We start from the raw sequence: 14,800 nt of genomic DNA on the forward strand, positions 1-14,800 counted from the left end.
TTGTTCCCTGCTCTAACCTCAGGTCAAAGGTGGGTATGTACATACACTGGACATTTATCACCACTTACAGAAAGCTTCACTATTCATTCTCAAACTTAGTTCAGAAGGGGATGGCAGGCCTGGGGATACAGCTCAGTGGGAAGAGAGAGGAGACTCCTGGAATGCCTGAGGCTCTAGGTTCCATCCCTAGCACCACAAAATAAATAGGGGTGGCCCAGAAGTCACAGGGGCTAGTGTCTGACTTTACATGGAATCCCCGTGAGTGTGAGTATGTGCATGTGTATTTGCTACTCCCCCCCATCCCCCTCCTTTCCAAAAAGGGTTTCTATGTGTAGCTCTGGCTGTCTTGGAATTGCTTTGTAGAACAGGCTGGCCTCAAGTCAGAGATCCTTCTGCCTCTGCCTCCGAGCACAGGGATTAGGCATGCACCACCACCGCCCGCTTTCTTTCCTTCTTTTTTTTCCCTTTTAATTCAAAACATGACTTCACTATGCAATCTAGCCAGACCTTGGCTTCAGTATCCTGAGTATTTCAGGTTGTACCTCTAATGGGCCGTGCTGCTTGCTAATAGGGTCTAAATTCCGAAGTTCCAGAAAAGTAGGGAGTCTACCTGGATGAAGAGTTTCTGGACTTTAACGTGGGCACAGCATCAATATAAGAGAGAAGGGGAACAACCACGTGGCAGGGCTGCCACAGGGACAGTACCGGCTCCAAAGATCAGCCACTGACAAATAACTCAGAAGAAAACAGCAGCAGCAGCCACAGCAGCCATCCCTCAATGCGCAGGCGCAGTCAAACTGCTCAGCGCTCTCCTTGCTCCGCCCCGCTCCGCCCCCGCCCCACCTCCTGGGAGTCACTGGACTCCAAGGCGGTCAGCTGAGGCGCCGGGGCGGGTCACCTGACGGCGGGAAGGGGAGGGGCCTCAGCGGGTTGCGCAGGCGCAGATCGTGGGCCGCGGGTCAGCTGACCCAAGGGCCTCCTGCGAGTGTTTAAGCTGTCGATATAGGCCTTTCCTTTGGCCGAGAGTCCCCGCAGCGATGGCGAGTCAGTCGCAAGGCATCCAGCAGCTGTTGCAGGCCGAGAAGCGGGCGGCCGAGAAGGTGTCCGAGGCCCGCAAGCGTGAGCTCCGGGGCGGGGCGGGGCGGGATAGCAGGCGGGAGTCGGAGGTTAGGCCGCGGGCGGAGGCCCGAGCCCGGGCGGCGCCTGGAAGGGACCACACGTTGCCTGCCGAGACCCTGGTGGGTTTGTCCTCCGCTTGGGGTGGAGGGCGTATAGTGGCCACCGACCGAAACGCTCCTCACACCTAGTCCCTGCTCAAGGATCCCGCCCGGTCGCGGGAGTCTCCGCCGTGGTCATCTTGGCCGCCTCTCCCCACTTCACTTTAAGCCGTTTGCCAAGCCTCTCTGTCCCGACCCCAGTCCACCTCTTCCTCCAGCATCTTAGTTCAGCCACCTGAGTTCATGTGGCTGCCTAACTCGTTCATTCCTTTTGTTGTTGTTCCCCAGAAAATGTGCCAGAGTTCGTCTTCATCACAGGGTATTTATTTCATGTTCCAGCGGAGGAGCAAATATCAGTTAAACGGGTGTGTGTAGGTAGTGAAAGGCCAATGTTGAGAGGGGTAAGGCGGCCAGAAAAGTCAATTTACCTCCCTGGTCTAACTGGCACTGAAGGAGTGGAAGAAGCCAGTCGTATTCTACAACCCATTTTTTTTTTTTTTTTTTCCCATTGCAGTCACCTGCTTAAAGTGTGACACTATACCTTTCCCAGTACCTTTCCTCCCAGTCAGTGGTCCTAGTCCTGCAGAAGGTGGTATTTCATAAGGGATTAAAGGAAGCACTAACGTCAATCAGGCTTTTGTATGCTTTCCTAAGAATATCACTGTGAGGTATTTTCTTTCAGCTATACTGAATCACTGTGCGTCTTCAAGGCAGCGTTATATATGTCCCCACAAGCCTTTGCACATCATTTCCTCAGATTGGAAGACCCTTCCTCAGTGTTTCCCCACTGATACCCAAATGGTTAGTCTTCTTTTGGATTTCAAACTGTAGGCAGCTGGTCCTCCTCATCCAGTCTCCTTCCCTCAGACAAGGTTGGGAGCCCCTCCCTGGTGCTTAGTTTTTAACATAGTGTTATAGTAAATGTTTGGTTTACATGGCCCTGTCACTAGACTAAGCTTTTGGAATCTGGAGACTGTGTCTCAGTAACTCTATCTATCCAGGTTTCTAAGTAAGCAGACAATATATGTATTCACTCTTGTTTTGCAGGTGGGAAAAGTGAGACTCAGATGAATTGAGCAGACAGTATGGGGTTTAGAGGCTTTTCTAATACAAGGCAGTTTTCTTATTATAAAACTTGTACACAGGTGTGTGTGTGTGTGTGTGTGTGTGTGTGTGTGTGTGTGTGTGTGTGTGGTTTATTTTGAGGTAGGCTCATGAACTCCTGGCTAAGTGGGGACTCTCAGAGCTCTGCCTGCCTTGGCTCCTAGTGCTGGCATGAAAAGCATGTGTTACCACTCCCACCCCCAAGTAGACCTCAAGTGTGGCTCTGGTGGGAATTGTGCTCCTATTTATTTCCTGGGAGAAGTTTCCTCTGGGAGTGCTGGGGATGGTGAGAAGCATGTGTTCTTTGTTCTTGCGTGACTTGAAAGTCTGTGTTGCCATATTCTTGATCCAGAATTTCCAGAATGTCTGGTCAGTTTGTCCATTGATGACTCAGCAGCAACAGCAGGTGTATGTGTTGGGAAGTACATGAGACCATTTGGAGGAAGTGCAAGAGCAAATACTTGAACTGTGGTGGGTATGGCTGAATTCCTGGGAGGTTCAAACCTTTCTGGGCTGCAAGGTCTTGGTGTGTATCAGTTGTTATTTGCTGAAGGAGTTTGTTTTAAAGGGGTTAGCTTACAGCTGACTCACATTTTAAGATTTTTTTAGTAGTTGGGAAGAGAGGTATTGAAGAGAGCTAAAATTTGAAAACTGTCCCTTATTTGTGATCACACCTGACTTGCCCAGTTAAGAACTGGAAAGAAATGGCTCCTACTTAAAAGGTCTGAGAAAGCATGATTTAAAAGAAATTTTGGGCTGAGGAGATGATGCATAACTAACTGCAAGGGAGGATCCCAACTTTGGGACCAGAGCAAGCTACATAAAACCTAAAATGGGGGAAGAAAAAAGGTAAGTCTGGGGACTCTGGGTGCTTGAAGTGTTGCTCAGTGGTGGAGTACTTATCTAGTGTGTAGACTCCCCAGTACTAGGTGATGTGTATTTCTGTTTGTGTCATCTATTGGTCCAGTAATATTGACTTTTTAGAAGTCTGTCAATACACCTTTGAAATTGCTTGCCAAAAGGCAGTGGTGGTCTTGTTTAAGGAGCTGTGGGAGTTGGAAATGACGGGATATGAAATTACCTTGGAGTTCCTGCACAATGGTTGGGCCATGGATGTCTTTGATAGACTCTTGGTTTGGAAAAGGTCTTCAGGTTTAAATGTGAACCATGTAGCAGATGGGGGCAGATAATCTCTAAAGGATTGGGCCCATCCGAGGAGGAGTGAGCTGAAATAAATACTGTGTTTAAGTGTAGACTTGCAGAAATAATCCTTGGGTGTGTAGGGAGAGACTGTTTCAGACTTGCCAGACAGTGCTGATGTCATGAAGTCATTACAGCTCCAGAATTCTCTCTCTTTGTGCAGTTCTCCAACTTTATTTTACAATCAGCAGGTTCTCATCCTCATTGACTGACTGTAGAGTTTTGAATTTGGTAACAGGCACATAGGTTATCAATGTGTAGAGCTTGTTTGGTGAGTCCTCATCATCGTTAGGTTTTCTGGACAAATGTCCACAGATACAGCATGGAACATTCTTATTCCTCTGGCCCAGACAGCTCTGCTGAGCCTGGATCAGTGTGCACATCTGGAGACCCAATCTACTTCATGGCAAATGTCCAGATTTCTTTGAGTGCCTGAGGAGCATGCTTCTTGAAGCACACGCCATGGTTGTGCTTGTGAATGTTGTGGTGTATTCTTGGATCACCACCTTGTTGATGGCAGAACTGCCCTTCTTCTCTCCACCCTCCTTTGCGGGAGAGCCATTCTGCCAGGCCCAAGTTGGAAAGCTCCAGAATTCTAATCAGGGACTTCAAGTTCACTTCAGTTCCATCTGTCCACTTGGGTAGAGTGGGCTTTGGACAGTTTGATAATTCAGTGATGTCTAACAGTGTTTGTGGAGTTTTTTTGTTTGTTTGTTTTTAAGATGAGTGCTTTCTTTTGCTACAAATTAACTTATCTAGGCTAATCTAGAACACCCTCTTGATGAAACTAGGCACAGTGGTATACACCTGTAGTAATCCCAGCACTTGGGAGACAGAGGCAGGCAGATCTCTGAGTTCCAGGCCCCTTGGTTTATGAATGGGTGAATTTCAGGACTACACAGTCTCTCTCTCTCTCTCTCTCTCTCTCTCTCTCTCTCTCTCTCTCTCTCTCTCACATTTAAAGCAGAGACTGTTGGCTGGACTTGTATCTGTCAACCTGGAGACTTTACAGATCTGTTAAACTGCTGTCTTCCAGAGATCAAAACCCCTGTTTCTTCTCCCTCCCAGTTGTGTGTGCTCTGGCATGGCGTTTTGCATTCTCCCCAGTCATGGCTTTGATTCTGCCACAGCCCTGGTGCCTGGTTTCCAGTATTATGTCATGTCTTTCCTTAGCTACATTTTAGGTGATGTCATTTGAGTGCATTAGCTCTCAGCAGATTCCTAAGAAGGTCTGCAGTTGTTAAAGTGACATGATATATTGCTGTTCACTATTTGGGGTGAGGAAGAGCTCCCCAGATAGCTGTCACCCATCTTACATTAACAGGTTTTTAATAGTTAAGATTGAGAGACTATACTGTGACATTCCATCGTTTATTTTTAAGTGAGTGTGCAGTTCTGGATCTTAGACTGAGGGCTTCGTGCACTGCTTACAGCTCTAAAGGGCATTCCTGTTTTGTCTCCTCTTACAGGCCAGAAGCAGAACATACAATGTTATGTAGATCTGTAGTCCCTCTTCCCTGTGTTTTTCTGGTATTTTTTGTTTGTTTGTTTTGTTTTTTGTTGTTATTATTATTGCTTTTGTTTTTTGAGACAGGGATTCTTTGTATAATAACCCTGGCTGTCCTAGAACTCTAGAGATCAGCCTGTCTTTGCCTCCTGAGTGCTGGGCTTAAAGGTTTGGGCCACCACTGCATGGCATTAATTATTGTCATCAATGACTACTAAGATTCTTTATCAGAATCTACTTGCTGTTCTGCTTTGGGACACATCTTTATGTCTTTCTCTTTGAAAAAACAGGAAAGAACCGGAGGCTGAAGCAGGCCAAAGAAGAAGCCCAGGCTGAGATTGAACAGTACCGCCTGCAGAGGGAAAAGGAGTTCAAGGCCAAGGAAGCTGCGGTGGGTTTCTTTTTCTTTTCATTATTGCCTTACTTTCTTGTGTAGATCTAAAAATACCCAGGATAGCTTGAAGACTCTCATTTAGTTTTGAGGTTTGGGTTTATTTTGAGGTTTGGGTTTGTTTTGGTTTGGTTTTGGTGGTACTGGGGATCACATTCTTGGCTTTTGCATGCTAACATGTTCTCTAGCCCCTAACTCCTATCCCCTGTCCCATCCCTATTAATTGTGTGATTTGTTTGAGGCTCATCTTGTCTCTTGGGATGGTTACTGTTGTTTATTGTATCAGATTCTAGTTTTCATTTATGCTGTTATTTAGAAATCTTTTAGGTAGTTGGCATGTGTCAGGTACCATGTTGGATGCTGGGGGATCAACCAGGAACAGTAGGTTCTGTCCCTGCCTTCCTCAAGTTTAGCTTACAGTAAGCCCTACAAACCTGCAGCTGTGAACACTGCTATGAATTAAATGGAACCTGTATCTCAGTAAAGTACAGACTTTTATCACTGTGGTAGGTAACTGTGATGCATAAAATGATGCATAGAGATCTTGGAGGGAAACAGGATCAAAGGGGGAACAGAGCTGTGTGATATCCCATACAGTAAACAGTGGTTCACAGTTTATTGACTTAGTTAAAACCTAAGTAAAAGATTGAGTTTGCCCTCATCTAAGTGTCGAGATGACTGCTCTGGGCTCTTCTCATTCCTGTCTTTACATTTCTGTGCTTCATTCTCAGGCTCTGCATTGGTTGTCTCCAGTGGTTTTAGGCCCATACCTGTGCAGACCAAGGGCCAGTGATCATGGGCACCTTTGTCTCCTTCTTAGCATTAAGGACACAGGCTTCCATTTTCTTTGCACCGAGCAATCACAGAGCACATTAAAATATGCAGTGTTCCTCTTGGCAGATTGGTACTAAAAATTGTTACATTGCACAGTAAATTCTCTGTGTCAGGGCAGCCGTCTTGTGTCTACATGTGCCACAGTTGTTTATTGGATACTGTCAGTGTTGTACTATAAAATACATTCTAGTGTAGTCCCATGGTAGGCAGCACCTTTACTTTTGAGATACTTACTGGGGTATGGCACATGGCTCATACTTATGGAACAGAGGCAGTGTCTCATTATCCACATGTTGGAATTGCACTTATATATCTCCATGCTGGGTTATGAGTTTAGATAAATTTTCCCAGTAGTACATTTTGAACAATGTATTGTATGTGTATGAGTCCTTTTTGCCTACATATATGTATGTGCATCATGTTCACACCTGGTGCCCCCTGAGGCCAGAAGTGGGAATTGGATCCCCTGGATATGGAGGTACAGATGGTTGAAAGCCACCATGCTGGGAACCAAACCTGTGGCAAGGGCTTTTAACTCTTAAGCCATCTCTCCAGTGTCCATCCTTTCACTTTTGAAGACACATTGAAAATAATTTAAATGCTAATATCACTGATACTATTGTACTATTTTTCACCCATAAATTGCATATTTTACAGTTCATGTTGCTGAACAGTATTCTGCTGTATAGATGCTTTGTAGTTCATAACCAGTTTTAGTTGTTGGTGTGTGTGTGTGTGCACTTGGCTGGTTGACGTACTACTGTTGCTACTGCTGGGAATTGAATCCCTGTCACATTTGTATGTACTCTATTATTTTTGCGCTCAAGCAGTTTTGCTCTCACCTCACAAGTAGCTGGGATCACAAGTGTGTACCACTGTGGGTGGTGCCATAGTGGTTGAATCTTTAGGTTGGTTCCAGTCTTTACTAAGGACCATGTACTAGACAGTGGAATACTGCTGTAGATAGCAATGAGCTCTGATGGAATGCCTGGTTCGTCACATAGCTTTACTCACAGATTACATTGCCTTCCACTGGTATATTGATTGCCTTCTCTTGTTAAGGAGTTGGGGCTTTTCCATAAGCCAGCAGGTTGCTTGTTAAATGGCTCAACCAGAGAATCTTTAATGTATCCTTGTATTCTGTCTTCTCCACTGCAGGCACTGGGGTCCCATGGCAGTTCTAGCAGTGAGGTGGAGAAGGAGACCCAGGAGAAGATGACCATCCTCCAGAACTATTTCCAGCAGAACAGGGATGAAGTCCTGGATAACCTCCTGGCCTTTGTGTGTGACATCCGGCCAGAAATCCATGAAAATTACCGTATAAATGGATAGGAGGTGGAAGCACGTGCTCTGTGGGTTGTCATGGGAGATTCCCTTACAGAATAGGAGACCTCCACAGAGCTTGAGTTCTATTCTGGAAGGCATTAAATTATTTCTCTGTGCTGTTGTAGATCCCTTCACTTTATGAGAGTATCAAATCTAGCTTTTTGTACAACGTAGTCCCTGAAGTTTCATCTTTTTACCTTGTGTGTCTTTAAGAGTATATGTTTCCTGTGTGTTTGTGCAAACAATAGGCATCACTGTTGATTTTTTTTCCTTTATTAGTCTAGTAGAAAAAAAAAACCGAAACACAATTCTTTGAAGAAAGCAAGGGAATAAATTGTTCCCTTCCACTTTCTTAAAGGTCAGGGGCGTTATCTATGAAAAAGTAGTAAATAGCATTTGTAACTCTTATGAAGCAGCAGCCAGCCTTATAGTAGTCCATTCTGGCTAGTTTAGGACAGTGAATATGCTTGTTCAGGCTGCTTTTAGTGTACCTTAACCCAAATTACTAGATGCTAGGACTCGATAACGTGTTACATGTTATTTGGTGTGCTTGTAATCACTTAAAAGTAAAACTTTGTCTTGCCTTTCATCCCTCTGGCTCCTCTTTTTGATAATGCAAAGTGTATCTTGACCCATATGTTGAGCAGAATTTCATTTAGGAAATCAACACATGTCAGATTTGTGTATTTTACTAGTAAATCCTCAAGGTGTTTGTTAGAAGGAAATAGCATGTGATTTCATCCTCTGTTTTAGAAAGCAGCAGGCAACCTGAGAGCTAGTAGTTAGCCTTTTGTCTAGAACAGTAGTTTTCAACCTGAGGGTCATGACCTCTTTGGGGGGTTGAATGACCCTTTCACAGGGTCACATTACCAGATATCCTGCATATTTGGTATTTACATTACAGTTAATGACTAAGCGAAATTACATTTATGAAGTAGCAATGTAAATACATTTTTGGTTGATGATCACCACAACATGAGGAACCCTATTAAAGGGTTGCAGTATTAAGAAGGTTGAGAACCACCACTGTAGAGGACCCTGGGTCAGACATCCTTGGCAGCCTTGGGCAAATGAGCAAACATACCTCTCTGGTGAGTAAAGTGATTGATGTATAACTTCACTGGCTCCCAAATATGAGATACCTGGTGGCCCTCTTCAGGCTAACAATCTTTGATTGCAGAGTAATTGTGGGTAAAAACAGTCAAAAGAATGTTAGGGGTTTTCCTTTTCATGCATCATTGTGAGATAGTAAGCACAGATTTTTGTGCCTCTGGGTTATTTGCTGTTAGGCCACTTCCAGTCTCTGGTCACTGTTCTGTTTGTTCCTGTGTGTGTGTGTGTGTGTGTGTGTGTGTGTGTGTGTGTGTGTGTGTGTGTGTGCGCGCGCGCGCGGGCACACACTTGAAGGGTTTACTGCCTCAGGTTTTCCATTATCCTGTTAAAACACTTAAGGCTTGCCACTGCACTGGAGCTGCTTGCTGCTTGTCTGGCTCAGCTGTGCAGGTGGAGAAAGGTGGGTTTGATCAAGATGTCAGTCTCTTCTGCTTACACCACTTTCTTATATTGCAGCTTCACAATGGCATGATTTGCATCTCTGTCTTAGCCTGAGCATTGGTCCTTGCTTTTCTACATTTCTTTAGTGAGACCACTACAGTTTCTTAGCTTTACCACCCACGTTTATTTCTCCAGTCCATCTCTTCCAGTCATCCAATTGCTAGTTTGGACTTTTGTTCTGTCTATATAGTCACGATCTCTCTCCTTTTTTTTTTTTTTTTTTAACATGTTCCATTTTGTTTAAGACTTAAGTCTCCATCTGCTAAGCACAGAGGTTTCTAACCTCCACTTGTTGCCACCTGTTGCTTCTCTGAAACTGGAGGAACATGCAACAACTCTGGTACTCACACGTTTAGACCTGTGTGCCATACTACTGGGGAGGACTAGATAAGCACTGTTAACACTGAGCTACATCCTCTATCTTGGGAATTTTGCTTTTTTTTTTTTTTTTTTTTTTTTTTCCAGACAGCATCTCACTATGCACCCTTGGATGGCCTAGAACTTGCTATGTAGTCTAGGCTGGTCCCATACTCAAAGAGGACTCTTGCCTCTCTGTCTTCCCAGTGCTGGGATTAAAGGCACATGTGATCACTCTAAGCTCAGCCTTTAAACTTTTAACCTTGCTGCCCAGGATGTTTATCCTTTATTATTAGAATTGCACTGCAAGTCAGCTGAGGATTGATGGCACAGAGTCCAACAGAAGGTAGCATTTCAGTTGAGAGGCAAAGGTGAACATGAGCAGGGGAGGGCTTGGTGATTTCAGGGAGAGGAACCTAAGTACTTTGAAGAGTGACTGGAGAGATATGGTTGATGGAACAGGTGGTTTGGTGTGTTTTAGCATTGATGAGGAAAGGAATAGAGCAAGATGAGAGATGGTATTTTGGGAGTAGTGATATTCCTAAGGGGTCTGGAGGTCTCGATGTCACTGGGAATGGGATTTCCTCGAGTCCTCAATCCTGATTGATGCTTCTAAGCAATTTGTAGGTCAGTTGACTGACCAGTAGGTCCCGGGCCAGTTGAATGAGGGTGGGGCCATAAGTGAGTTTGCTTGAAAGCTCTAGTTGTGCACTGTGAGAAATTAACATCTGAATGGTTGGTCAGTCACTAGGGACCTGTGGGTGTGTAGGCTCTGGTGCAGAGTGAACCCGAGATGCACAGAGCAGAGCACTGTGTGGGATTTGTCTTCATTTGAGCATAAAAAGAAATGAGGGAATATGGATGTGTTCGTATAGACACATACGTATAGTGTGTGTGTGTGTGTGTGTGTGTGTAAATCTGAAAAAAAAATAGTAACTTTTGAAGAGACCTGGTCTGGGCTTCAAAGGGAGTTCTCCTTGGGTTGGTGTAACATTTGTTTATTACAGGGGTGTTCAGCAGTGTCCAGGTCTCCACCCACTTGATGCTACCAGGACCCCCTCGATAGTGACAACTAAAAATGTCACTGGGCATTGCCATAGCTCCTAGGTACCAGAATTATCCCCAGATCAGAACTGTTGTTCTACAGTAACAAGAAAAGAATTATTAAAAATACTTCAAAGCACTACATATGGTGCCTGGAACATTCTAGGTGCTCAGCAAATGTCTCCTGTTTCTGAAATACAACAAAGACCTACTTCTTAAAAGTTTGATACAAGTTGGGTTTCTTTGCGGCAGCTGTTGGGCATGTGGTGAGTGGGTGATGAGGCTATTCTACTGTGTGCCTCTACCTCAGCACAGTTGGCACTATTGCATATTGCAGAAGTAGGAAGAGTAAGATGACCTAAGAGCCAGTTCTCATGAGTGTCAGTCCTCAGATGACACCTGACACCTTGTCTCCCATTGACCCAACCTGTCTGCAAGGCAACTTAAGAAATGAGGGAGCTATGGACAGTGAAATTGTTTCTGCTGTAAGTGATGAAGACAGTTTTCTACATGCTAGCTTATGCATTAAGAATACTTGCATTTATATTTATCAGTTTACTCTAAAGTTTTTAAAAAATATTTAAAACAATTAAGTGTAGTGAGTGTTTTGCCTGCCTGCATGTATGTATGTCTACCACCTCTATAGCCTGGTACCCACAAAGTCTAGAAGAGGGGAGTCAGAGTCTCTGGAACTGAGCTGTAGGTTGTAAGCTGGTGTGTAGGTGATGGGAATGGAGCCTTGGGCCTCTGGAAGAGCAGCAGCTGGTGTTCTTAACTGCTCTAGTGCTCTGACTTGTTGAATTGTCTCTCCAGCCCCTAACCAAGTTACCCCTTGGCAACTTTGACCAGATTTGAGGTATGGGAACTAAGGAACCAGGCAAGGGTTTGTGTGGTAGAGCCAAGATCCTTCAGTGCTTTTAAGCATCTTTGCCTTTAATTCTTGTGTAGTGTCTGCTGAGCTTTCTGTATGTCTTGTTCCCATCACTCCTCCCTCCCCTCTGTCATGATGTTCATCAGTTCTTCTAGGTAGTTATACAGTTTCTTAGAAAGGATGTTCCAATGGTCTGTTATAAATGAGATCATTCTGTTTAATGTCATAGCTTAGCCTTCCTCTCAGTTTCATAAAATAGCTTAGGTTGTGTAACCTTGTGGGTAATCTTGACAGTTTCCTGAATGGCCACTCACTGTGGATTGGTGGAAACTCAAGAGAGATGAAGTAATTTACACTGCACACACATCCTAATCTCTGCAGGCAACTAGTGGGAAGGTTTATTCTGTTTTGAGGCCTATAGATCCTGCAGCTAAGAGGTGTAATCCCACCTCCATGCATGAGAAAACCCCCCGCCCAGAGGCCTGAAGGATGTGAAAGTTCACAGAACAAGTAAGGGACATTTATTCAGAGCAGTATTGTGTACAGCACTGTCTGCTGCAAGTCAGACTGCCAAGCTCCATGTCAGGTTTGGGTCGGGTATTGTCTCCACTCACCTGCCAGGCCAGGGAAGCAAAGCCTGCAACAAACAGTCTGCATGCATTTCTGGGCACATTCAGTCTGTCTCCACTCAAGATGATTAATGATACCAGAAGTCCACTAAAATTGTCTTTCTAAAGGTTGAAGCTTTTTCATATCACCCCCTCTCCCTTTTAGGAGCAATATGGCAGATGCTAAGATTTTGTATATATGTATGTATGTATGCATGCATGCATGTATATCTGTATGCATGTATGTGTATATATATTTTTTTCCCTGTCAGTTCATCTCCCATCACTTCAGTGGCTCTGGAGTTACTGCAAAAGCCTGTGTACCACCAAGCAGTTCTAGCTTTGCTCTTTGTATTCTTCCTGTGCAGATAGGCAGATGGGACACAGTCTTTATGAAAAGATTTGGCTGGTAATTTGGGAGAAGGTGCTGGTCAGACTATTGTACCTACATTTACTCCTCTGGCTCTTAATAGTGCTCACTAGCTCCTTCAAGTGTGAACTTAATGACAAGTTTACTGTGTTGGGAGTGACTGATGGGGGTCACCCACCTCCACCCTTTTCTACTTGGCAATGAAGAAAGAGTGACAGCATTCTAGACCACATGGCAACACCTGCAGAGAACATCAGAAGAGAAGTGGCGCTGATAGAGAGTCCACAAAGGGGCTGCCTGTCATCTGTGGTTTTTAAGGATGAAAAGAATCACACTTAACTAGTTGAACCCTCTGCTCAGCCATATAGGAATTCTCTCGTGACTCCACTCCCATTTGTCCCTAATACCTATCACTGGTACTTAGCATTCTGCAGCTCTCTCCCTCCCTCCCTCCCTCACCCCCCCCCCTCTCTCTCGTGTGTGTGTGTGTGTGTGTGTGTGTGTGTGTGTGTGTGTGTGTGTGTGTGTGTGTGTGTTGCCTTTCCTGACAGGAACTCAGCAGTTTTTCTTCTGGTTTTGACCCAGTTTCCCCACAAATACAGTGTTGTTTGCCTCCCGGCACAGTTGACAAGGACGGCGGCTGTGTAGTTGTGCTCCACCTGCTGACATCCCATGTGTCTTCAATAGAGTTATCAGGTCACACCACTTCCAACAGTTGAAACAGGTATCAAGAAGTCATGAGCAGTGGCATCTATAAGAAAGAAACACTTTTGTAAATGTTTGGGTAGTTCATGGATATCAAAATTAATACTAAAAGATGTTGATATATATACTGTCAGTCTCCATGTCTGAGTAGTATTCTGTTGTATAAATGAGGAGACAGGCTCAGAGCAATTAAGTCAGTTATTCAAGAAAACAGCCTTCGTCCTAGGGCAGGATGGGGCTTTCAGAAAAAGGGCCCTGGCAGCCAAGACCAGTCAGGTGATGAAGATGGGTTTGGCACTAATCTTCCAGATGAAGAGGAAAGACCTGAGGCAACCACTGAGACCTGGAAGTGAAAGAATGGGGTGCAGGCAGAACTGAGAACAGCTCTATTTATGGAACTTGGGGTTTGGGGAGTGGGCAATGATTCATCCAGGGTAGGCTGCAGGCGGTGCAGACTGAAGTTACCACAAAGGCCTCTGAGATGCCATCAAGCTGTCATTACTGAAGTCTGCCTGCCCTGCAGTATGCTTCACTGGACTTTATGGTCCTTTCCTTTGTATGAGTTCCCAAGCCCCAGAGTTTCAGGTATGCAGGCACTAAAGTTGCTGCAAGAGTGCACCTTGCTGATTAGAACACTTTCTAAGCACTCAGTGTTTGGTTCTCGACATCTTCCACGTGGGCAGGTTTCATTGCTTTTTCGTGAATGGGTGAACAGAGTAGCCCAAGCTCGTAGGCTGTTACATAGTGCACTAGTACAGCCCTGTGGGCAGCTTCCCAAGTCCCCTGTGTGTGTACCTCTATGAGGCTGATGCGTCAACATAACATTTTTTTTTTTTTTTTTTTTTTTTTTTTTGTGCTGGAGCACAGAGAGTGAAGGCTGGTGTAAAGGACAGCAAGGCCATCTCTTGTCATGGAGGTGGTAGGTCTTGCCCCAAAGACAGACCTGGACTAGGCCAAAGCTTGTTCCAAAGTTTCCTTTCAGTAGTCTGTGAGCATTTAGAAGTCTCAGCACCCCTTGGGTCTCTTGTTCCCAGGCTTCTAAACTACTCTTAGCAAGTTGATCATACTACATAGGACCCTCCCATGAACTGTGCTCTACAGTGCTGGCACTGAGCAAGCAGGTACTCAGTGTTGATTTGCTCACAAATAACTTAATTTTTAGTAGCCTGGCACCTTGATTTGACTCATCTGTTCCATGGGCACTTACATGGGATATGATATTTGGATTTTCAATTTGGTTTTGCGGCCTTCAAACATCTTCCTTTGGGTATACAGCCAGGTAAGTCCTGTCGTCTGAAAATCCTAAAGACTGACTGTCACTATTGAAAAACAGAAGTGTGTCTGTGCAAGACCACTTGTAGAAACAAGAGCAGTGGCATGTATGTGCCCTATCCTTTCCTGCACGCTAGGGTAGGAATCACACATGCATCCATCATTGGGGAGGGACAAGGCAAGGAGAGGCCCAATTTTACAAAACAGAGAAGTTTATGATCCCCTTAAAAAGAAATGAGGCTGCAGGTGAAGTACCCAGAGTCTTTGTTTGAAAAACAACATAAACTTAGTGTGATTCACTCGGAAAAAGAACAAAGTCATCACAGACCCTCATAAATCTCAAGAGTAGGGTGAGCAAGTGTGGATTTGAACATCTCACACATTGTTATTGTTTCGATAAAACAACACAACTTCATGGCACAGTCATAACTAATTTTTTT

At 44.7% G+C, this 14,800-nt stretch overlaps 1 protein-coding gene across 1 annotated transcript; it reads left to right on the plus strand.

The window, feature by feature from the left end:
• The first annotated feature begins 968 nt into the window (after nucleotides 1-968).
• On the plus strand, nucleotides 969-8,168 carry Atp6v1g1 (ATPase H+ transporting V1 subunit G1). Its single transcript, XM_051188019.1, has 3 exons — nucleotides 969-1,119; nucleotides 5,319-5,419; nucleotides 7,412-8,168. Exons 1-3 carry the CDS (start codon nucleotides 1,038-1,040, stop codon nucleotides 7,583-7,585), a joined length of 357 nt encoding a protein of 118 aa, XP_051043976.1. The 5' UTR covers nucleotides 969-1,037; the 3' UTR covers nucleotides 7,586-8,168.
• The last annotated feature ends 6,632 nt before the right edge of the window (nucleotides 8,169-14,800 follow it).

The sequence above is a fragment of the Phodopus roborovskii genome, unplaced genomic scaffold, assembly GCF_943737965.1.
Source record: "Phodopus roborovskii unplaced genomic scaffold, PHOROB, whole genome shotgun sequence".
Lineage (NCBI taxonomy): Eukaryota > Metazoa > Chordata > Mammalia > Rodentia > Cricetidae > Phodopus > Phodopus roborovskii.

What these genes read in the sequence shown, in the direction of transcription:
- Atp6v1g1 (XM_051188019.1), top strand. Translation starts at nt 1,038, where the DNA reads ATGGCGAGTCAGTCGCAAGGCATCCAGCAGCTGTTGCAGGCCGAGAAG. An exon ending in GGTGTCCGAGGCCCGCAAGC is followed by an intron (nt 1,120 to 5,318) that starts GTGAGCTCCGGG and finishes TTGAAAAAACAG; the next exon opens with GAAAGAACCGGAGGCTGAAG. An exon ending in TCAAGGCCAAGGAAGCTGCG is followed by an intron (nt 5,420 to 7,411) that starts GTGGGTTTCTTT and finishes TCTCCACTGCAG; the next exon opens with GCACTGGGGTCCCATGGCAG.